The 24,039-nt window shown below is 45.9% G+C and overlaps 1 protein-coding gene across 2 annotated transcripts in view; it reads right to left on the bottom strand.

The window, feature by feature from the left end:
* NTRK3 (neurotrophic receptor tyrosine kinase 3) overlaps window positions 1-24,039 on the bottom strand; it is a 202,119-nt gene that overhangs the window by 116,704 nt on the left and 61,376 nt on the right. For both annotated transcript variants that reach the window (XM_021530339.4, XM_021530338.4), the window contains exons 6-11: window positions 22,748-22,890; window positions 22,030-22,171; window positions 19,607-19,903; window positions 16,222-16,245; window positions 15,357-15,427; window positions 13,555-13,657 (exon numbers count right to left, since the gene is read on the bottom strand). In XM_021530339.4, coding sequence (XP_021386014.1) covers window positions 13,555-13,657; window positions 15,357-15,427; window positions 16,222-16,245; window positions 19,607-19,903; window positions 22,030-22,171; window positions 22,748-22,890 — 780 coding nt within the window. The remainder of the gene's footprint in view (window positions 1-13,554; window positions 13,658-15,356; window positions 15,428-16,221; window positions 16,246-19,606; window positions 19,904-22,029; window positions 22,172-22,747; window positions 22,891-24,039) is intronic.

Raw genomic sequence — 24,039 nt, 5'->3', positions numbered from 1 at the left:
AGTGTACACTCCTATTTCCAAGCTCTAAATGTGTCAGTTTAAATCCAAATCTTCAAACTGTGATAATTCAAGAAGGTGTTTGAACCACCACTGAGGTGGTTTTGTTGAATCTAATTTGGCTGTGATGGAGACATGAGGCTAATAACGGTGGGCTTACAGTTCCCCCTGCTCTGAACTAGCATATGTTTGAGTATTTTGCATATGTTCTACCCCTTGTTAATCAAGGCAGTCATATATATCTTCTCAATAATTTAACCTGATGGAACTCTGCTGGACTGTGCAGAACCAAACTTCTTTATCAAGACAACACCTTTCAGTAAAATTTTCAAGGACTGCAGATTGGAGCCACATCCGTGGGTAATGCATCTCCCATAGCTACTGTCTTACTAGACCAATAAAAGAAATTAAAATTCAACCACCAACCTTCCGTCTCCCACACCACTAACCAAAATGGGAAACACTTGCTGCTCCCTCCTCTCCCCAGCCTCCTCCTGCCTTCCTCATTCACACCCCAAAAAAAGCCAGAAGCGCTGCTCTCCCTCCTCCTCCACTGATCAAGACATGCCAGCGTGCTTAGGAAATCATTAGTGCAAATTGCAGCCGAGATTATTTATCCTTACAGAGCCTGCCAAATGGCAAATGGGAGCTCCAGCCACTCCTGGGCTCTGAAGCTCCAAATAGGCACTTGCCACCAGCTATTAACAGCTTCATAAAGCCGCTCCCCACCTCTATCTGCCCTGTCCATGCCTGTGCTCCATGGGAGAAGAGAGAGGAGTTCCCTCCTCCTCCTCCACCTGCTTTGGTGAGGGTGACATGAAGGATTTGTCCAACAAGAGCCTGGAGTGCTGCATTGCCTCTCCCTCCTGCTTCCACACACTCTTTTTCTTCTTCATGTCTTCTGCCTGGAACTTCCCAGCGCCTTTGTATGTCATAGTGCACTGCAGATACTGATGTTGCAAGGGCCATAAAACCTTCAGAATTCACGTGCCACAGAGGAGAGTTCAGAGGTCCAGAAGCACACAGGTCCTTGTGTGTACAAGTCAGCTTAGCACTGACTTCTGACAGTAAAATACTTGGAAATGGCTCCTGGGAAAAGGATTCAAGTGCTGAGTTCAAAACTTAAGGTTCTCCACTAAGAGTAGGGGATGTTAGAGGTTCCTGAATTTGCACAAAAACCTGTGGTTTTGAAAACCACCAATTTTGTTTTTGTAAAAAAAAAAAAAAAATTTAAAGATAAAACCTGATCCAGGAATAATGTATCTTTCTGCCACTGGTTGGAAATCAAGATTCATCCTCAAGGCACAGTTTCAGACAGCATGTTGCCTCCCTGCCTGCATCCAGGAAGGTTTTAAAGGCAGGTATCAAAGCAGAGACACACAGCAATCAGGAATCTGAACTAATGTACCTTTTGCAAAAGAGCTTACACAGAGAGCCTACACAGATTTCTGCAAGCTGTCTAATAGCAGATAAATAAATGCCAGGTTTTGCCTCAATGAAATAACAAAGCAAGGTATTAAAAAAAAAGAGAGGCACCTGGCATGCATTCAAAGGCCCAGTAGCACATCCTAGTAAAATACTCAATTAACAAAATTTAATAGCCCCTCTCTCCTCTTTTAGCAGAAAAGCAGAACTTCATTCCTTTCTGGCTGATTAATACAAAGCCTGCCCATGAGGTTGGTCCCAAAAGCCTCATCTGAAACTGGCAAAGCTCTGGCAGGAGCAAACCCAAGCAAGAGACCCTTTGCTGAAGCATCCCAGAACCCAACACGGATTCCAGCTGCTCCACCGGGATGCACTTAAGAGGAAGTGACTTTTTTTGGTTCAGCAGAACTCAAATCAATACCTTTACCTATACATATCAAAAGGTGGAAAAGTGCCTTGCTTTACCTTTACAACTGCAGCTTTAATGTGCCAGAGTGGAACACGTGTGCTCTGCTGATGAGGGGTTTTGGCACATGCTGACATCCCATTAACTTCAGTATCACCTTAACAGACAGCATCAGCCAAGAAGCATTACTTGAAATCTTTAAGCAGAGAGAATAAGCCCAAATTGCTCCTAAATACACCAGCAGCATAATGAATTTAGAAAGAAAAGAAACATAGTGAAGACAGTATGTTTTGTTAATAAGAATTAAATAACAATATAAAAAAAAGGAAAGAAATAGCTGAAATCCAGCTGCCCTGCAGCAGAAGGGTGGAATGGGATTTCTGCAGACATTGAAAAGGCTGTATCTAATTTCAATTTCTATACAACTCCTTAGATCAAGGGTGATTGAGAGCAAATAGGATATAGAGGAATTAATACTCCTTAAATATAATTAAAGCATAAACCAAAATAAAATAGCAAAAACAGAAATAAAATAAAATTAAATAATGGTTAAAACAGCTAAGAAAATTGTTACTGGAAAATTCAGCAATATTTGCTCTCTTTGTCCCACACAGAGAGACAGACCTGAGCAGGATACTCTGAAACAAACACTCAGCAGCCCAAAAGGCATTCACTCATTACCAAATGCTGCAACCAATTTAATTCCAGGCTGAGAAACTTGTCAAGAAGGCAGAAGCTCTCTAAATCTGTAAAGACTTTTCCCTTTATATACACATATATGCATAAAACTTGTATTTGCTATCCTGCCTGGTGTGAAGAATAAATTAATAAACCTAACTTTTATAGTGAAAAATCAAAGGAAAAAAATATTTAAGAGGCTAAGTGATAGTGGAATCAAGAGGATGAAGCAGTTGGTCTATAAAAACAAATCATGCTGAACTACCTTCACTGCCTTATTTTCCCCTGATTGAATTACAAAATTAGTCAATGAAGACTGTAATATATTTGATAATGTCTCAGAGAAAAACTTTCTTGAAAAATTAATTCAAACTGGCTTGGATATGAGCACTTTCACACTAATATAACATTAAATCTGATTTATAGTGCTCTTCCCTGCTAGTGCCAGGCTGGGTGGCATAACTATGGCAGAGCTTTAAGCCAGTCTATGTGGCAATATGTGTCAATTCAAGGGATAAGGTGGGACCACCATAATTTCTGGAACCACTACTGAAATGAGGCTCGGTGACTGAGCAGAGCTGGTTCATTCCCACCAGCTCAGCTGCTTTCTCCAAAGTCAAGAGGCACCAAAGGCACAAAGTCCCAGAGGTAATGCATCCCTCAGCCAGCAAACACAGGCAGAAGAAAACCAAGATGTAGACTTCAAAAACATTAAATAAAAAGTTTTAGTGGTAAATCACCAATTTACCAGGAGGCAGGAACCTGGAAAACAGTTAATGTTGAGATGGGCTGGTGGTGATCACAGCCTGCAAACAGATTATGAGCCTGCAGGGGAGCAGCACAGGGAGGAGCTGTCCCCATCCAGCACTGGGGGAACCAAACCTGGGGTAATCCTCAACCCTTCTGGGCACAGGGACAGGAGACTCCCACACACCAGGGAGCTTCAGCAAAGGGCAACAACAGAAAAATGTGATGGTGGTGCTGGAAAGACTGGGCTGGGCTGAAGGAGGGTTTATAGCCATGCCCTCGTTTAGCACTGCAGGAGCAGCCAGCTGCAACAGCCCCAGGGATGAACAACCAGGGGGATGGGATGCAAAAGTCATGAGTTAACTTAAATAAACAGACTGAGTTCTCTGGCAGCAACCTCCTCTGCCCCTGGGTGCAGCCCCAGAGCACCTTTGGTGACCAGCACAGACTCTGCACAACGCACAACCCCCCAAACAGGTCTCAGCAGCCAGTTTCCACCAGCAGGAGTGTCTGCCCTGCCCTGCTGTTCCATAATTCCTTACTCAGGCCTGCTGCAGCACCCCACTGCTGTGTGCACAGGGATGGTCATGGGAATTTACCCAAAACCCAAATGAAAAATTGTTAGTGAAATTAAGAAATCAATAGGAATAGATATTGATCCTAGACCATTGTTACCTTAAAATTATAGGTGTTGGTTTTTTTTCATACCATTACTACAGCCACTTTGGATAAAGACATGCTTCACTTTTTGCATGGACTATGCACCTGCTGACTGGGGAAACTTGGCTTTGTTTTGCTCTTTCCAAAGCATTGGCCCAGTGGATGCATGGGAGCCCCTAGCTCAGACTCAGAGCATCCCTGGATGCCATGAGAAGGTGCCAAGAGGCTCCTGAGCAAGAGATGAGGAGATCTGGGCAGCATCTCCTGCATTGCAGCACAGCCTGGCAGAAGGAGAGGCAGAAACTGGCCCATCAGGATGAGGAGCTCCAATTCCCATCTCTCCTCTGCATGGTGAGAAAGGTGTCTCAGCCCCAGGGCAGCAGTGTCTTTACCTGCCTCCCCAGGTGCCAGCTGCACTCAGTGTAATGATTTTTAAGCCCTGTCAGTGGATATGAAACCAGAAACGGACACAGCTCCACAGGCGAGTGCTTCGGAAGCCGCCGCGCCGGCCCTGCTCGCAGGTTTTCATTATCCATCTGGAAAATTGGGGATGTCACAAGAGTTCTTAGAGCACCGGGATGAAATCATCTTGTCAGCAACAAAAAGGCCAGTTCAGGCTCCTGCAGGAGGAGGAGGAGGACAGGAATGAGCCAGGGAGCCCCTCTGGCACTGCCCACCCTGGAGCTGCTGTGGCGCCAACATCTCAGCTCCTGCCCTGTGAATTGTACTATGAAGAAAAAACAGAGTGAAGGAAAACAATGTTCTTCCTCTCACACTAATTCACAGCCTCTTGTCTGACTCTTGACTGTGTCAGGCTGGGAAGAGCTTGCAGGTTGCTGGGGAGAATGAAGAATGAGCTGGCTTGGAGAGAAGATGGAGATGGAGGTCCTTACAGGTTGTTCACATGGAATGAGAAGCAAGCCAGAGAGTTTTTAAATCCAAAATCCAAGCAGACCTATCTGTTTTCTTTGCTGTAACTGTATGGTTTTTCACCCTCTGCAGTTTTTGAAGCTGTGCATTACTTTAGTTTTAATGACATTGAAGGCAGATGTGGCAAAAACACCTCCACAGAGACTGCTTCTAAACGGACATCTGATCCAACATGGCTTTCTCACATTTTTGGTAGGAAAAACTCCTTGGTGGCCATGAAGTCAGGTCTTTCAGCAAGATCTAGGGGCAGGCAGCAGAGTCACAAAACCTTCCAAAAACCAAGGTGTGTGTGATGCTGGGCTGCAGCGTGAGGGTCCTCATGTGAAACAGTCCCTCCTTCCAGAGGAGGCTGGTGACTCCTGCAGGTGCAGGGCCCAAGCAATGAAGTAAAGCTTTTCTGGAGATACCAGGCTCCAGCAGATAAGGGAGCAAAGGGGCTGTGAGACACAGAAGATGTCCAACTCCAAGCCCTTCTCCTGCCACAAGGCTGAGAGCAGAGGGCAGATCCTGCAACACAGCCCAGGTGTGGAGCAGAGCACATGGCAGCTGGTGACGAGGCTGGGATGAGTTTTTGGGGATGTATAGGCATCATTCTCAGCTCCCTGCCCCTCAATCAGCCTGACAGCAGCTGTGTCTCATACACAGACTCCAAAGAAAGACCTGTGGCCAGTTTGAGTGACATCCTGAGTCCCTTTCGTGAACCACAAGACAGGTTCAGGTAACAGACTATCCCTCTATTCTACTGCATTATCCAAGGCCATGGCTTAAATTGAAGAGCACTGTCCCAACCAGGAGCTGGATTATAAGCCTTGTGCCTCAGACACAAAATATGAGACTCCAAATGTGATTTATTTCTCCTGTGCACAAAATACTACCCAGCTGCTTTTGTGTACAGGCATTATCTTCTGGTCCATTGATTTTTAATAGCATGGTTGTAGATTGAAATTAGATGCCTGAGCATCCAACTTCCATCAACAAATGCTAAATACTGGTGCTGCTGATGGAGGTTTTTGGAACTGTCCTGGACATAGACAGGCTCTCTATTGCACCACAAGAAATAGAACTTGGAGATGGAACTAGCCCATTAGATCATCAGATGCTCCAGTGCTCTCTACAATTTGCTTCCCCAGTGCTTTTACCAGTCAAAGCTCAAACAGCCCAGGTGACAGCTCTTATCCATTCCCTTGGGAGTTTATTCCACTGCTTCTGAATTTCTAGGCACTCCTTCAAGCACATTCATCCCAGGTTCAAAACCAAGCAGCACTTTTCTTTTTCTTCTCTCCATTTGCCTTCACAGCTGCCCAAGGTTTCCCCTGCCAATCCTGCATTTACATCACAGTCACCTGTCCCTTGACAAAGTGCTAAGCTCTCCTGCTCCAGGGTTTAAGGACAGAGTGACAGCTCTCTGCATCCCTGCCTAAATACCACATAAATGAACAACAGTCCTGCAGCAAGTCATGAGGAGGAAGAGGTGATAAACTCAACAGGGATATCCTCCCACAGGACCATTTATCAGCATTAGCAGTAGCAAAATCTTTTTCAAAAAATAGTTGGACAAGTGCAGTACAAACCACAACTAAAATATTAATTAAAGTCTTTTGGTTCTTCCAACACTGCCCTGCACCTTATTAAAGCCACATCAAAGTTGGCATTCATTTGTCTGGTCCTTGGCTGCCTGCAGAGAGGCACACGAGAGCGCACAGGACACAAGGATTGTGGAGATGGTGGGTCTTCATCAGACTTAGCCCTATTGTTTAAACAAAATAGCATGTCCTGCTGCTGCATGTAGTACCTGTTCTGGAGATCAACAGAATTGTTCTGGCTCTGTTCTGTCATTCCAGCATCTTTCACTAAAGCAAAGCCACGTGAGGACAGCCAGACACCATCAGAACACACAGCAAAGAGAGGCTGGAGCCATGGAGGCAAGGAAAGGGCAGGCAGGAGCATCAGTGCTGTGGAGAGGAGCTCTGTGAGGATTAGCACCTTCTGCATGGTCCTCTGGGGAGGTGCTGAGGTGACTGAGCCTGGGCAATCACAGCTGTGGCAAAGATGGGTGCAGCCTGTTGGATGAGGACTTGGGGCAATTCAGCTGCTCCTGGATGGCAAATGGGTGAAGGACATCTTCCCACCGCTGTGGTCCAAGGAAAGCAGCTGTGGCTCATTCTCACCCTCTCACTACTACAGGTTTATACAAAGGCAGAAGCCAGCACGGTGCTACAAGGAGCAGCATCCCCAGCACTCTGAGGCTGGGAAAGGGACACTTCAATTTAAAAAATGCATTAAAAAATAAATAAATGCCAATCTCTTTCCAGCACTTCACTGATACAGAATCACAGGTAAAATGAGGGTCCCTCATGCAACTTTTAACACTACAGTGTGAAAAGCATTTGTGAAAGTCCATGAGGAGACCCTGCTGATGCTGAGCTGCCCTGGGCAAACTCCAGCTCTGCCACGGGGCTCCCTCAGGGTGAGTGGTGCACCCGGGGTCAAGCACCCGGCTGGGGATAGGAGCAAACAAGACACCCCAAGAGAGGGAGGTCATGCACAGGGAGGAAGACCTGCAAGGATATGGTGTGAAGCAGGCTTGGGGCTTCTTGGGTCACCTGAACACCACTGATCTTTTTTTTTTCTGCTTTCAGCAGTGGCCTAAAAAAAGACACCTGGGTTTTGTAACAGCAAGCAAAATAAATAATGGCTGGTCAGTGCACTTTACATTTCCTTTATAAATAACCTATTAATACTTCTGGGAGTGGGAAAATGTTTTATTTCTAGGTCTAAATAAATCCTGACCTTTTGCTCACCGTTTCTCCTGTAGGGTCATTCAGTGCCCCTGTCCAGCCAAGGTTGGCTCCCTGCCCCTTCAGACAGCACCAGGGAGCAGTGTGACCTTCCAAGCCTTCACCACACCAGCACCACCTGAACTGAGGGACAAGGGGTGCAAGCATTTAACTGCTGGAGTGAGAGTGGATCTGCCTTTGCAAAGAGGAGAAGCAGAAGCCTGTCACAGTCACAGCACCTCAGGGGACAGGTGGGATCTCTCAAAGGTTTGCCACGGAACCCAGAGCTTCATAGCAGCTGTCCCTTGCTGCCACCACGCCAGTTACAGAGTGCATGGTACAGCAGAGGAGGAGACACTTGCCATAAAATCATTACAGCAGGAAAAGATCTCGAAGATCATTAAGTCCAACCATTAACCTAACACTGCCAATTCTACCACTATACGTGCCACATTCATGTTTTCTTAACGCTTCCAGGAACAGTGGTTTCACCCCTTCTTTGAGCAGCCAGTTCCAATGCATGACCACTCTGCCAGTGAAGAAATTTTCCCTAATATGCAATTTTCCCTAATATCCAATCTAAACCTCCCATGGTGCAGCCTTGTCCTCTTGACCCGTTGCTTGTTACCTGGGAGAAGGGACTGACACTGACCCCCACCAGTCTACAACTTACTTTCAGGCAGTCATAGAAAGCAATATTCAGCAGCTCAAAGAGCTTTATGCTTTATCACCTTGAAGGCATTAAATAAATAAACATAAAAATAGCACAGCTTGCACTTCAGCAGAGTATAAGCAGGTATTTATAGAAGGAAGCCCCAGTGAAACCACATGCCCTTTCAATCCACTTCCCAAGCAAATAAACCCAACTAATACTGAGGAGTAGGAGTATATCAAGGATATTTGCAAACAAACTGAAGGATACCAGCAAGGAGAACCCCTGAATTCCATCAGTCCAATGCAGCAGCTCTGCTCCGATGTTTCAGGGGGCTCAGCATATCTCACACCCAGCTCAAAGAACTCAGCAGCAATGGGTTCCCATTTCCAGCCCATTGCTCTGGAGAGCCACACGCCCCCAAATCCCTGGAATTTGCCATGGCTGCTGATGTATGGCTGTTTCTCTCCTGTGGCTGTGGCAGATTGATAGTACTTTGCTCTTTCTTCCTGCTCCTGCCACATGGCAGGCTCCCAGGAGGAAGGAATAAAAGGACCCTGATCACAGATTTCTCCTGAGCAGCAAACCCTTGATATGCAGGCTCTCCAAGCTGCAGAGGGTTTGTCCATGCCTATACAACAAACAATTAGGGGAGAAAAAAAAATAAAATCAGTGTATGATTATAGCCAGGCTTGGCCAAGGCAACATGGGACAGATTTAAGCCTCATCTAAAAGGTAGATCATGGCTCTGATATATATATGTATATATTTCCCTGCCTTTGAACCTATAGCAATAATTACATAATGAAAGAGGAGAAAAAAAAAAAAAACTTAAAAAATAATTAAAAATCCAAATCACAAAAGCAAAAAGCCAGGCACCCAAGATATCTTTCCAGGAACAGCTCCTTCTGAATTAGAGCTCTGGAATTGTTCTGCAATCAACTCAGCGGACAGTAACCATCTGTTTATGGAAAAAAATGTTAATGGCCCCCAATCATAATCAAATAGGCAACTGCTTTAAGTACCTTTTAACTAACACTAAATTACAATGGAACAGCTCTGCAAGTATTTCTGACATCCACATGCACATCAGCAGTGCCAGCACTTTGATCAGGGCTATTAGAGCAAATATCAAATAAACTGATAGCGATGGGATTCCTCAAACATTACGGAAAGCGTGGGCAGTATTTGTTTATTGTTCATTCAGTTCTCCCCCACCTCCTCCCTGTTTCTGTTTATTCAGAAAGAAAACACATATATGCATGTGCACACACGTGCACACCACGCACCGGAGCAGACCCCATGAAAGCCTGACCTCTGTGTTTTCCTGTCCAAGGCTGAGCTTCCATATGAATTTTCCAATGTCCAGAAAGCCTTGCAGCATTTTTATCAGCAGGACATCACCCAACTTGTCATTCTATTAAGTTCCCTTAATTCCATGATCCCTCTAAAGGCATCTGTAAGTCCTGTTCCCTCTGCTCTGTGTGGAACTGGCCAGCACATCCAAAAGCTGCAGTACAGAAAGGGGAAATGCAGGCAGGCAGAGCTGTGCACAAACACTGGTGTATGTACAGAGAGGCAGCATGATCACACGCCTTATTTCTTTAGGAAATCAGATTAAAAACCAATTGACTCTTTGCCAGCAGTAACCAAGTCTGAACCATTTGCTGGCACTGGCTCCACTCGAGGAAGAAAACCTTGTTTGGACAACAGAAGTAGTTTTTAATCTCAGAGCCTGGAAAACAGTCAATCTCAGCAAAACTGCAAGTGCTCTTGTCTCTAAATTTTCTCTAGCACCTTTCTCTGCATATCTCAGCTAACTCCATTTGGTTTTTATTGAAGTTGTGCAGCACCAGGAACACATCACAGACTTGCATGAGTATACATCCTTCATCCTGAGGCAGTTGCAAATGTAACAGAAAACAAGTAAAAGGTAAATATACTTTAGTCCACCAAAGTAAGTATTTACACTCTCCATCACTGCACCATCCAAACATTTTGTATGCCCCAGATGTTTTCTGTGCCATTATTATTCTTTCACAGAATTTAATTTTTCTTAGTCCTGGGACTTGCATGTGGCTTTTTTATTATACTACAAAATTTCATTTCCTGTCATCTGCTGAGATTAAACTCAGATTGGAAGACACTCTTTACAAGGGTTGTAGTGACAAGCCTGACCCCAGGAGGTGAGGTATAAAGCTTTCCACCCTGGGTGGGCACTCAGGGAATGTGGGACACTGGCCCCAGAGTCGCAGCAAGTAGCGACTGAGAGCAGGATATTGGGCTCCTTATTTCCATGTGGTCTACACCATCAAAAAAAAAAAAAAAAAAAAGGCCCTTTGGGGCACAGAGTAAACCAAAGGACTCCAAATTTCAATTTCTTGCTTGTTTAGACCCTTTTCTTTTCCTCACACTAATACAAGGCTTTAAAAATCATCCCAGCCCCTCCTCTGGATACACCACCCTTCAGCAAGTGGCTGCCTTTCTGCAGCTTCAACGAGTCTCAGTCTTAGCATTCATTTTTCCCAGTGGTTTTCGCTCCACTGCCTCTGTTGCTCACGGAACACCACTTTTCACAAGAAAAAGGAGCTTTGTTTGCCATTTCCCTGCCGCCTCCAGCACCCCAGCTCCAGTGAGCTCCCGTCTCCCCCCAGCTGCCTCAGCCCACCCCGTTCCCTCCCAGCGAGAGCAGCCAAAGCCAACAGGCGGCCAGAAAGGGGCTCTGACCTCCGCCGCTCCGCGCTAATGAATGTCCTCTCCGGAGGGAGCAGGGGAAGGCAGAGGGATGGCCCCGAGCCAGGCTGGGCGAGCTCAGCTGAGGAGCCCAGCGCGTCAGAGCTGCTCTCAAAGGGGCTTTTGTTGGTGCCAGCGCTCCAGCCCCGCGCAGGCACGCTCGGCTCCGCAGGCTTTCCCACCGCTGCATCAGGAACCGGCTCTGGCCCGACTCTGCTGCACTGCTCCAAGGCTGTGCCACCAGCAGAAGAAGACAAAAGAGGACAAACCATCCCCTCGGAGTCTTCTCCCAGCACACATCCCTCAAGCCACAATGACTTTCTCTCCACAAAAGCAGCTGGACGCTTGGCAGCCTGGTTCTAGGGCCGGTGGGCAATCCAGCAGGCTGGCCCAGGGAGCCTTCCAAACACAACGTGACATCCAACTCTGTCAGTCCACGCTCACCTCTCTCTAGGAAATAAACCATCTGCTCAACACTTGGAGAAGCAGAAGGAAAAAGATGTACTCAGAAAGACTCATGAGGTGCTTTAGGTAACATGTCCAACACGAGCACACAATGTTCTGCATCTGACAAAATCAACAGGAAAAGTCTGCTCCTGCAGGCTTGCCAAGCTGGGATTTCAACAACAAGTGGCAATATATCAGCTGGCAACAAACAGCTCCCGAATCAGGGATGCACTTGCCCAAAATGACTCGGAGTTTGGATTTTTTTTTTTTCTTCCTTAGTAAATGAGAACACACTGGGTGCCACAAAGGATGCCTCCTGCCCAAGAGTTAACTAAGCAGAATTTGGGCAGTGTGAGTAGGCTATGGTGGTGCCTATGACAATCATGACTTAATAACCTCCCTGGTTTTGAAGATGTATTTGTCCTCTGTTAATTCCATTTATCCAAGAAAAGCAAATAAAATATGTAGAAACTTTGCAGGGTTGTGGTTTCGTATCAGAATTGGAAGAAACACAGCATGATGAGGAGGAAAGCAGATTTTTATGGCTAAACGGTTTTGCCTCCATTAAACTTCACACACAAGGGCCCATCATGGCACCCCTCTGGTTTCTGGGAATGCAGAATATCCACTGACACACTTATCCAAACACCTCTAAACACATACACACATCTGTTCACCAAGACTTGTTACTTACATTAGGCTCACTTCACTCCCCTTTGATTCTCCCACTGGAGTCAGATGTTACTTTTCCTTTTCATATTTGTATCTCAAAGCTCCATCAGTGGCACATGCCCAAGCACTTCCAATGTGTTCTGACAAATCCCTCCAGAAAGCACATAACATCATCCCAGTTTTACAGATGGGGAAATCAGAGCAGAGGCAGAGGTTAAGAGAGCTAATTGCCTATGGCCACTAAGTGAGTCAGTAGAAGAGCTGGGAATTGATCCCAGGAACCATGTCTTCCATTCCTCTACTCCACCCACCAGTCAGTACACTCCACCAGATGGTTCTTATCATTGGACATATGGACTAAATATTCCTAAATTGGTGTAGAAGAGTCACTATTTAATTAAATGTCCTGTCTTCTATCTCCATAGGATCCATAGGAGAAACTCCAGCCAGAATCCCATCTGGACCAACTCAGGAAATGTCTACGTGAAGAAAACAAAGCCCTAAGAAAGTGCAAGGAACATTCCCAAATCTATCAACCTGCCCTGAAGAAGAGACCACAGCAAGGCAAGGAAAGAGGCAGTGACTCGGGTGCCTTGGGAAAAACTCTTGTATGTCAAAGCCTGGCTTCAAACAGGGCATGCACAAGCCACCAATTAGGCTGGGAACTACTTTGTCATGTGAAGGCTCTTCTTTCAGCCTTCACTGGGCACCATCAACACTGCCCCACTGGAGATACCAGCAGAGTCACAAAAACCAGATGGCACACAATTATCTACTTCTGGCATTGGCTTTGCCTCATCACAGAGCTGCTGTTCCTAGGACAGAGACCAGTTCTGCCTGGCAAACATCAAATGCCTTCTCAATATCAGTCATACTTGAAATAAATTTCTAAAGTCGTTATTCATGACACAGAGGAGAAAACCTTTCATCAGAGTCATCAGAAAGTGACTTTCCACACCACTGCCTTCCCAGTATGGACATAAAGTGACAGTCCCCACTCTGAGATGGGCACAGAGTGGCTGCACCTGCTTTCCCAAGAGAACTCAAACCAATTTTGCATGCTTCTGTTCCCCGTGCACACCCTGTGCTCTGCAGCCAGCACAGCAGAAGCCCATGCATCATCCCAAGACCATGCTGTCCTGAACACGATGCAGGGCTGGAGGGAGCAGACTCAAAGCTCTCCTGGACAACCTGTAGATGCAGTTATGTACTCAGAAGGAATACACGTGCTTCTGCCCAGAGAAGTTCACACAGGTGAGAACCACCAGTCCACTTGCTTCCATTACTCTCTCAACAAACAGAAGAGGACTGCACTCCCTTTGGAAGGCTTTGCGTTGTAGGAATAAAGCCACAACACCTTTCCATGTGTGCTATAAGAGCTGGGCAATCCTGGAAGGTGCCTCCTGCTAGGGGAAAGCAACTGCACCTACCTTTCATCCCAAACTTGGACCGCCGGCCATACTTGTTGATCATAATAAAGAGGACGACCAAGAGGACACAAGCAAAAGCTGCCAGCCCAACCGCTATGGAAACCTGGAAGGAAGAAACCTTAGAGTCAACACAGAGGAATTTAGGAGTCTAAATCAGAAATATAGCACCTCCTTGCCCAGCTAACCTTTCTACAGGCTCACACCACCTGCTGCACCCCTGTGGATGTCAGCTATGGAGGAAAGAACAAGCTAAAGCAGCAGGCCCTGGTGCAGCTTGGACGCATTACAGGCTTTTTGCAGGACTGGGAGGTCTGGGATCTTCCCATCAGTGACACTCTCCTGGCACCAGTTTTCTCTCACTCCATATATCTGCAGGGAAAATAAAACCTCTGCTCCAGTGCCTGGGCTCTCCCTGCACTGCATCACACCCCAAGCCTTCATTTGTGACATCACCTCTTTGCCATGACATCACAGCACTAAAGCTCTTCAAAGCTCAGCTGGGAGCACAGTTCTGCCTCCACCCAAAAATCCCTCAGGACAGACTGAGGGAAAATAATAGAACACAAAGAGAAGACAAAAAAAATTAAGTAGAACTAAGGAGTTTTTCCTTGTAAAAAGGAGTTTTCCAAAAGCCTCTGTTTCCTATTTATTGTAATTTTACTAGTAAATATTTATAGTATAGCAATGTCCACATCCTTCACTGGAGCTGTGGTTCCACTATGGCAGTGTACAAGCAGGGAAAGAAAACCTCCTTGCCCTAAAGGGTTTACAATTCCAGGTTTATTTTAATATTTATTAATATTTATTACTTCAAGTCTTTGCTCAAAATACTTTTTATTGCATTGATGTAAACAACAATTTCTCTGGCATGTGTCCAATTGTTCTGTACTGGGTCTTGTGATGCATTTAGACTTTGCTTCCTTTTACAAAACTGTATTCTGCTATAATAGAAAATACATCATTTAACTAAGAAGAAGTAATTTCATTTTGCAATCTTTTTCCCTGCTCTCGGTACATTTGTTATAATATTTTTAAATTTTTATTTTACACTCTATTTTCATCCCTGGCTTGTTTTCTGTGCTTTATATTTAATAATCAGTGCACATTATTACTCCAGCCTCACTGTTCAAAGCTTCCACTTCAGTTAAAGGAGATTTTCTGTTAGATGAGAACTGAAACCAGGGTGGACGGAGTTTTGCTTATTCTGTTGATACCTTGTGGATTTCAGGATCTTAAAACTTTTACAGAATTAGAGCAATTGTGTAACATGCTAATTTTTTTCTTCTAATATTTATGCACACTTTTTTTTTTTTCTTTTTCCTACTGGGATTCTGCAGAAGAAAGACAATGCTGAGATCTGATAAGCCCTAGACTTACTTTTCTTTTTCATTTTAGGCATGTCCTGCACAGCAGGAGAGAGGGCAAACACACATTGACAGAATTGAACCAAACTAAACCCAGGTCTTTCACCAGGCTAAGCTTACCAGATCAATAACAGTCCAAAACACACAATTGCCTGTTTGTTTGTTCTCTGGGTGCTGCTTTTTAAGAGTGAGAATTTCTGACCCTGCCAGCAGAGACTTCACAGGATGCCTTATTTTCAAAGGGTTCCCTGGTTTCACACTGCAGACCCAAGAGGATCAGATGGTTTGTGTCAGTGTTTTACCTGCCCAACACAAGCCACAAAATCCTTCTGATTCCTGCCTTGAGTCACAAAGGAAGAGATTTCTCTTGCAAACAACTCAAAACAGCAGAGAAATACAAATACTGAGCAGTTCTGTAGAGAAGACACCAGGACTCACCCCAAAAGTGTCCTCCTCTGGTTTGTGGGTCACAGTGATCGGTGGGGTGGGACTCACTTCATAATCACCGACTGAAACCAAAACATCAAAGACAGAAAACTCAGTGTGGCTCCCACGGGACTCCCAAGGCACCAGCACATTCCAGCAGCAGTGCCTGGCCCAAGGAGATTCAGTTCACCCCTAAGAGAGGCTGCAGCTTTCTGTTTGAGAAGGCACAAATCAACCATCAGAGAGTTCCTTTCTGCACACCAGCAGAGAAAACACAGACCAGCACTATGTTGATGTTGTTCCAGCCTCACAAATGAGAAACATTTGGGTGCCTGGTGTCCTGGAATAGTCTCCCACCACCCTTGAGCCCTCTTCCTATTTTCAGAAATTTACTGAGCTAAGTGGGGTTAAAACACAACTGACTCCAGCAAAACTTGATCTGAACAAACATTAAGTTGAATGCTTTTTGTGGTGTATGATATGTTTTGCAGGGGGAGGGAAGAATCTGTTGAAGAAACACAACAGAATTGAGACCTGCTTCTCATCCCAGCCCACAGCAGAGAGATGTTGTTGGGGACAGCCCAACCTGCCTGAAATTAAGATCCCTTTTGCTACACCACAACCAACCATCATTTCCTTTATAGGACCTTCTTTGGGAAACACTAGAGGCAGATGAAGATCTCCTGGTCTCATAAGATTATCAAGCGGATCACAAGCTCCCCAACAATCTTGTTCATGCACAGGGAAGCCAGCGTTTTGTGCAACCTCCACCAACCTGCTTCTGACTTCCTCATTCTTGCTATGTAAATCACAGGGGGGAAGGGGAAATCACAGAAACAAACCAGTCACAGTATTCAAAGGGTAAGGAGACACTTACTTGAGACAAAGCTGTCCGTGCTCTCTGTGGAAAGGACAAAGAGAAAAGCAACACAGTCAGCAGCACAGCAAAGGGAAAGAGGCCTCCTTCCCCACCCACCTCAGACATACTCCACCACCCCAAAGAGACCAGGAAACCAACTAATCATATTTTTCCCTCTTGGGCAACTGTTCCTGGAAATTGCAGTGCATGTGCCAGCAGGACTTGCTGGAGGTCAGGATGGAGAACCTTGGGCTGAAAGAGGAGGGGGAGGATGCTACCATGGGGCCAAAATGGAGAACAAGGAGCACTTCTGAATGATGGTAAACACCCCTGCTTTCAGCAGACAAGCAAAGCTCAACAGACACACAGGGCTCTGCCGGATGGACATGGAGGGGAGAGAAACAGGTTTTGCCTTGCATAGCAGTGTCCACCTATGGACAAAATCCTTCAAGGATAAGGACCAGTTCCCTCATAGAGGGAAGGAGAGCCCAGCTTGGGGCCAGGAGTTAGAGGAGATCTCTTGTGACCTTCATGAGCCACTCAGAACAGCTGAGAGCTTCTGAACTGCACACGGAGGCTGTGGCTGTCCAGGAGCTGCCTCTTGCCTGAGACAACCACAGCAGGCTCTGCTGTCAGCCTGCTGACTGCTCCAGTCTATTCAGCAAAGCTCCTTCAGCTCCAGAGGTGGCCGAGGCCCCAGACAGTGAGGTCTAAAGCCCTCGGTGACACTCAGTTTACACAGAGTGAGAATCACGTCAGCTTCCAATTCACTCGCCCCTGTAAGACACTGAGCTGATATTAACTGGAGTTTGCACAGCTTTGCTGGCAGAGGGCTCCTGGAAGGATGCTGGAATGCTCACACTGGAACATGGGTGAGGTTTGGAAGGGGAGTGTAAAACAAACCCCAGGTGACAAACATGCCTTTCCCAGGGGAAAAAAAACCAGAACAAATATTTTTTGTTTTCAGTCAAGCAAAAGAGTAACTTTCCCTAGCTTTTTCCAGCAAGAGAGGGAAAAAAAAAAAAAAAAGGAAGAAAATATTTTATTTTGAGACTTTTTCTTCTCTATTAAGGCAAAGTCTAGTAATAAAATTCTTGCTGCTTCTACATTTTCCCCTTTCCATTTTTCTCTGCTGGACTAAGTAAATTCAACAGAAATGCACAAAAAGGTTCTTTTCCTATTATACCCTATTTTTCCAAGCATAAAAAACAGCCAAGAAATTTCAGCCAACTTGAGTTCTATGAGAAGTTCTCAAAGAACTGAACACCCATCACAGGTACATTAACCTCTGTGGATTAAATGAGTTAGTAGCCTGTGGCAGAGATACCAATGACAACATGCAATGAGATTCTTAAAGGAAATTACACAAATCTGTCATGGGAGCCACTGCCCTGCAGCATCAGAGAGAAGGCAGATGTGGCATGCAGCTTACATGTCCCAGATCCCAGCTTCTAACAGCACCTTGCTCCTCTCAGCCCAAAAAGCAGTGTGGCCTTTTATCAATGAGAGGGTTTTGACCAGGGATATAAAATACATGATCAAAGGTCCTTTTCTGTGCTGACCAAGTCTTCCAGGCACTATGTTTTCATTAATGAATTAAGAATAATAATCTCACCCTGGGTAGTGACAGCAAAGCCCTTGCATGTGTGAATTGCAACAAGAGGCTTGAATGAGCCATGCTGGGGAACCTTCAGTGTGTGGCATTTTCTGAAGGATCTACCTTCAAATGGGAAATTATAAATGTCAGCTGCAGTGAATGTATATGCCAGCTGTGGTAGTGGACGAAGCAACATGCTTCAAGGAAAGTAAATTACATCCTGCATTGGGCTGACAGGGTCTGCCAGGGTGAGGAATGGCTTGGGACTTTGGATCAGAAGAAATAAAGGAAATGGGTCAGTAAGCATCCCACACCAACAACACATGAGGCATGGGTGGAGCTGCATTCACAAGGGCAGTATTTTACATTTATTCACAGAGCCCCATTCTCCCAGAGCCTCTTACACAAGATGCTCTTCAAACAATGTGCTTTTCCACACCACAGTGTGGCTCAGATTCCTTTCCAAAATCAGCTCTCCAGAAGGGAAGCATATCTGCCTCCCTTTCCTGCATGTCCAGCACCTACTTAGGAGCTGCCCTCGTTTCACAGATGGGGAAATTGAGTCACAAAGGTGGGACCTGACAGAGCTGAGACTGCAAACCTGTGCGTCTCTCCTCACCCACCTACATTTGATATGCTCTTCTGCCCTGACAGAAGGAAATATAAATAGGTCAGATAGTCAAATAGGGCAGCATCCTTGAAGTCAGAATACACATTTTCCACTCCCATCTATATCAGCTCATTTGTTCAATTGTCAGATCTTCAAGGCAGAGATTTGGGTTTGCATTGATGATATTTGACCTGCGGGAAAACTCTGTGTACATATATGGTGTGATATAAATAATAAATGAGAGTACCGTTGGTATTTTGCTATATTTAGCAAACGCCCTATTTTGCTGGATTTTCTTGGGCTGCAGGGGCCAATTTAGAGCTGCCACTTTCTCATGGCATCATTCCTGAAGGCAACACAGATCTTAACTCCATGATGGCCAGCATGGTGTTGCACTGTCAGGGAACAGACCAAGCTGCTCCTACAGAGCAGACAGGCCATGACAAAAGTCTCTACAGTGCTTCCCAGAGATGGATCTTCATATCCTCAAACACTTTTTTTTTTTTTTTTTTTACGCATAAGCTGTGAATCACCAAGGAGTGCAACAGGGAATTCCAAGCAATCAGTTAAGAAATCCCAGCAAACTGATGCAAAGTGACTAATTGAGCTGTCGCATCTTTTGTAGCCCTGTCATCCTGGAATTGCACATATTGCATTTAGAAAGAAAACAATCCTGACACCGCTGCATCCAGCTTTTATCATTACACAGATGCAAGCTAGAAGTAAAAGAAACAAAGGGACAGGCTGCATCACTTCAAAGGCTTTTCCTTTCTATAGCTTATGACTACCACAAAGCAGAACACTTTCTCTAGAAAAAATTCAGCAACATCATTGGGGCACCCAAAAAGAGATCCAAAATAATTGGCCAAACTTACATCCTATTCCCATGGAAATTCCTAAAGGTCTTTAAAATAAATAAATAAACACACTACAGAATATGCTACAAAATAAAATTATCTAAAGCAGTTAGCACCTCTCCAGCATTAAAGAGTCCATATGACACCAAAGTACACTTGTGTAGGAAAATCCTACTGGTCAGAAGAAGAGGCTGCCAGGGGTCACATCTTCCAACCTGATGTTCAGACAAAGCCAACTTGGGCTGTCAAGGCCTTGTTGAGGTGCAAGGATTCCTGGCAGGGCCATAGTAAGACCTTCGGATTGCAAGGAGCCCTGATGAGATAAACTGAATATCCTACCTGGAAAAGGCTTTTCAAGGAAGTGTCCTTTGATAGTTTGGTTGGCTGAGCCCAGCTGGTTGGTAGCCACAATCGTGTAGTTGCCATTGTTGTAGTGAGTGGGTTTGTTGAAGAGCAGACAACCCTCAGACACTTCCCCTTGTTGGTAAAACTCCATGCGGATGATCTCCGTCTCCCGGAGGACCTGGCCGTTGTGCAGCCAGTGAAGGGTGGGAGCTGGGTTCCCATGCACTGCAAACGCAATGCAGTGGTCCATGTGTAGCACCGGCTCCTCCAGAGTAAGGATGCGAGGGGGATCTAGCAGAGAGAAACATGGCAGGCTCACAGCAACCTCCACCCAACGCCACCACTCTGTGCACCACAGAAACTAAGAGCAATGAAAACCTCCAAAATCACTGGTTCCTTCTACTCTTCCCATGGAGGGCTGTAAAGAAGCAGCACTGTCATGAGAACCACTCCACCCTCCCTCAAAGGAGGGTCTGAGTCCTCTTGGCCTCCCAAACAGGGGTATAAATAAAAGACAGGGATGGAAATTTCACCAGCCCAGAAACAATTAAGCTTAAACTGTCCTGTCCACACATCTACCACTGCTCTCCTTCCCCCTAGGGATCCCAGGGACACTGCCTGTCCCCATTAAGGAGGACACGGTGACGTAGCAATGTTCCATTACATTACAGATGTGCAAGGTGCCCGTGGCAGATCTCCAGTCACACCGAGCAATTCTGGATTGCATAGCTGTGGAAGCAAACATCCCCCAGAGACTGTCTGTCCTTGGGGGCTTTGACTGCCTGAATATCCCAAAGGAGTTCTCACTCGCCGAACAGCCGCCAGGGGTGTTTTAATTAGAGGGAGTAGAGTGGGAGAGGGATAAGAAAAGCAGAAACTCCACCTGCAATTTATTGCATATGCATTGTCTTCCCCTTGGGACACACCGAGAATTCAAATGTTGCTCTGCTATAACTTCTGAAACCCCATTTACAACGCCTACACCTAAGGTCCCAAACCCCAAGGCTGGCAAGGACTGAACTAGAAGAACAAGTTTGGTGCAAAGATATGTGACACAATGATTTATGTCTTCCCTAAAACTCTTCTTTTCCTGCTACCATCCAGCTGCAAAGACAATCCATTTGGCATCCACAAGGAAGAAAACCAACATACTAAATTTGACCCATCTTTGTGAAAAAAGACACTGAATTTTTAAGTCAGTGAAGTTGAGAAAGGAGAAAAATGTGCAAAGCTGGTTGGATCTCAGCAAAATTCTCCCACCAGAGCCCATCTACCCTGAACCACACAGTCATGTCCCTCTTTCATTTGCGAGCCCAGATCCGCATGTGGCTTGTTCATATCTTCCTGGCAAGGGGATTCAAAACAGGCAGCCACCTACATGCACAAATCCAGATCTTTTCAGTGTAAAATTACAGCCTGAGTGATGGCTCTGTGCAACAAGAGCAAGGGTAGCAGAAACTGTCAGCAGCTTAGAGGATTTCACGGGTGAAAATAGGCATGGGCATAGTGCTGTTTAAGGGGTGGAGGAACAGATGCTAAAACACCGTGCAAAAAACATCCATCTGCTGACCAGTCAGCTCTGAGCTGGGCTGAACTTTAATTACCTCCATCCTTCAATCCATCAATAGTACTTATTGGAAGGAAGATGAAAGTAGTAAAGCATCACACAGCATGAATGGTTTTACCAAGAGCAGTTAGAATCCCACAAGGGTCTCTGCTCTACATGGCAAGGTCGAGGTGGGGGACATTTTCAAACTACAGAGTAAGGGCAAATATTACAGACACAGCAAAATATAGCAAATCTCAGCTGCTTGAGACCACAAAGCTGTGTAAACTTCCTTTTAAGGTCAGGGTTTTGTTATATTAGAAAGCACAAAGAAAGTTGAGCTACTTGCAGATAAAAGTGAACAGTTCAAATTTGACACATGCACATTTATATGACATTTGCAGTTTAACTTTGTAGGACCTGACCTGAGAGGAAGTCCTAACATCCCTGAAATTAGTGGCAAGTTTTAAACTGTCTTTAGCAAGGGTGCCATTGAACCTCTCACATAGCATCAGGAAAGAAACTTTGCTTTTGTTAAGAGATTTTTAGTCCCTCTATGGCTTTCCTTTAGTCTATTGAATCTTCCAAGACACAGGCAGGAAACTTCCACCACCACCACTGTGACACTGCTGTTCCTTCCCTGCTCTTGTGCTCATTTCTGGATCAATGCAGGCATCAGGAAAGCAAAATTACTGACATTTGAGAAGGAGAGCTGTGCGAGGATCCACCTCCAGCTCACTGTGCTCAGCTCCTCCTAATCTTCACCCACAAAATCAGTATGACACAGGTAGCAAGTGGCCATGCATTCAAACAGCTCCCAGGGCAGCCCCTCTGGGCTCTGTAGGGACAAGGTCTCTCCACTGGTACTTACAGTAGACAGTGAGCAGCACACTGGCATTGCTCATCCCCACCACGTTCTCAGCTATGCAGGTAAGCAGGAATCCATTGTCCTCGCTGGTGACATTCACCAAGGTCAAGTTGATGGCATGAACATTGGTCCAGTTGAGGTTGGTCTAAAAATCCCAGAGAGAAATACAGACAGAAATCAGTATCTGGTGGCTCCTTTCCTTCCCTCTACCACTCCCAGAAAAGGAGGATCACAGTTTCCATGTGAGGAGGTCTCCACAATCCAAAGACAGCTGGGATCTGGGTGAAGGGAGGTATTTCCTCACCTGATCAAACACACCACATCTTGTAAGAGGGAATACAGGGAAGGGGAGAGCCATTGTAGCATTGATAAACATGGCCAGCCTCTAGAAAATCTTACTTAGCTATTGCAAACAGACAGTTTCACTGGAGTTGGATCAGAGGACACACGAGTTAATTCAATCAGGGAGCACTGAGCTCTGAGGCTCTCTCATCTTCACTTTCTGGCCCTACAGAGGAAATATTTTCCTGCCTTCTGGGAGCCCCCAGCTTCTCATGTGGATAGAGCATGACTTCAGCTTTCTTTTGGATACAACAATTTCTCTTTTCTCATACCATCTACCTGACTCTCTGCCCTGCACGCACAGACCTGGGAAACCATGGGGGCTGCTTTACTCTTGCCACACTGGGCACAGGCAGCCCTCAGGCGTTGCAGCCCCTACCTGGTGGGTGTTGATGGAGTGGAGCTCAGCCACGGTCCAGTCCACGTCCGGCAGTGGCGATCCTGAGCCATTGCAGGTGATGACGGCGTTCTCCCCTTCCCGCACCGTCAGGTTCACGTGGCTCACACTGATCTCAGGAAGGTCTAGAGGAGACAAAAAACCTACTCAGGTGTGGGGCAGGAAGTGTGTGGACCCAGGTCCCACCAAGCTGCTTTCCAAATCAGCCTCCAGCACCCCGAGATGAGTAGCATGAGGCAACAGAATGGCCTCGTCCTACCAAGAAAAGGAGGGGTGCTGGAGACAGGGGAAAATGTAGACACTGGAGATGTGCCAGCTGAGCAGACCCTCTCATCAGCTTTGAATCCAAAAGTTGCTGTCCAATTCTGGCCACTCTTCCTCTCACACAACCCCCATACCCATCTCTCTACTCCCACGGAAGCTGCTCACGAGGGCAGTCACCTGGGATGAGAAAACTGTGTGTACTGGGAGAGGATCCAAGGCATCCCCACCCCCAGGGACAAGGCACAGAGCACTCAGCATTCCAGGTGAAGAAAGTATCCCTCTAATTTATAACAATCAAGAAAAGATGACCAAGGATGTGTCCTCATATTAACTGCAGCTCTCCTAATAGAAGGTGCCCTTGCTCTTCCTCGGTGGTAGCAGAGGGATTCACTGATTTATGGTGCCTGTGATTTACACCAGTTCCACAGGCACCAAATATCCTTGTGATGTGAAACAAGACAGTGCTGGTTGCAAGAAAGACAAAGTCTTCTTGAGTAAGGGAGGCTTTCAGAGGCAAATTGAGTAAGCAGGGCAGGAGGAACTGACCAGTGGTCCCATCCCAGCACAGGGCAGCAGCATCCCTCATGCCAAGGCAAAGTCATGGATGGGGACACACACACCCTTTCATGGCCATCAGAGAGTGGCACCAGGAAGGAGCATTGTACTGATTAGGGTGATACCAGAAGAAAGAAATCAGCAGTCAAAACCTGGCAAAGCTGCATATGTGGCAGGAATAGTGGAGAAGGAGATGGGAAGGACAATGTATGGTCTTCTCCAGGCTGAGCTGGGATCAAACATGGCCACACCAAGCCATGCCTGCCCTCAGCACCAAAGGACAAGGACAAATCAACATCCCTGGAGTCTTAATGCTTGAACATAAAGACTCCTCTTGAGGAAAGCAGACCACTGTGGCTCCCTACCCTTCCAGGACTTTGCATGGTCAGAGGAGATGCTTACCCTGCACATCAGCACATTTTTGCTCCCAAATCAGCACCCTGCTGTCCCCTGCA

This window comes from Lonchura striata, chromosome 10 (assembly GCF_050655825.1).
Source record: "Lonchura striata isolate lonStrDom1 chromosome 10, ASM5065582v1, whole genome shotgun sequence".
NCBI classification, from domain to species: domain Eukaryota; kingdom Metazoa; phylum Chordata; class Aves; order Passeriformes; family Estrildidae; genus Lonchura; species Lonchura striata.
The sequence above is the reverse complement of the archived record's forward strand: the minus strand, read 5'-3'. Positions and strand labels throughout refer to the sequence as shown.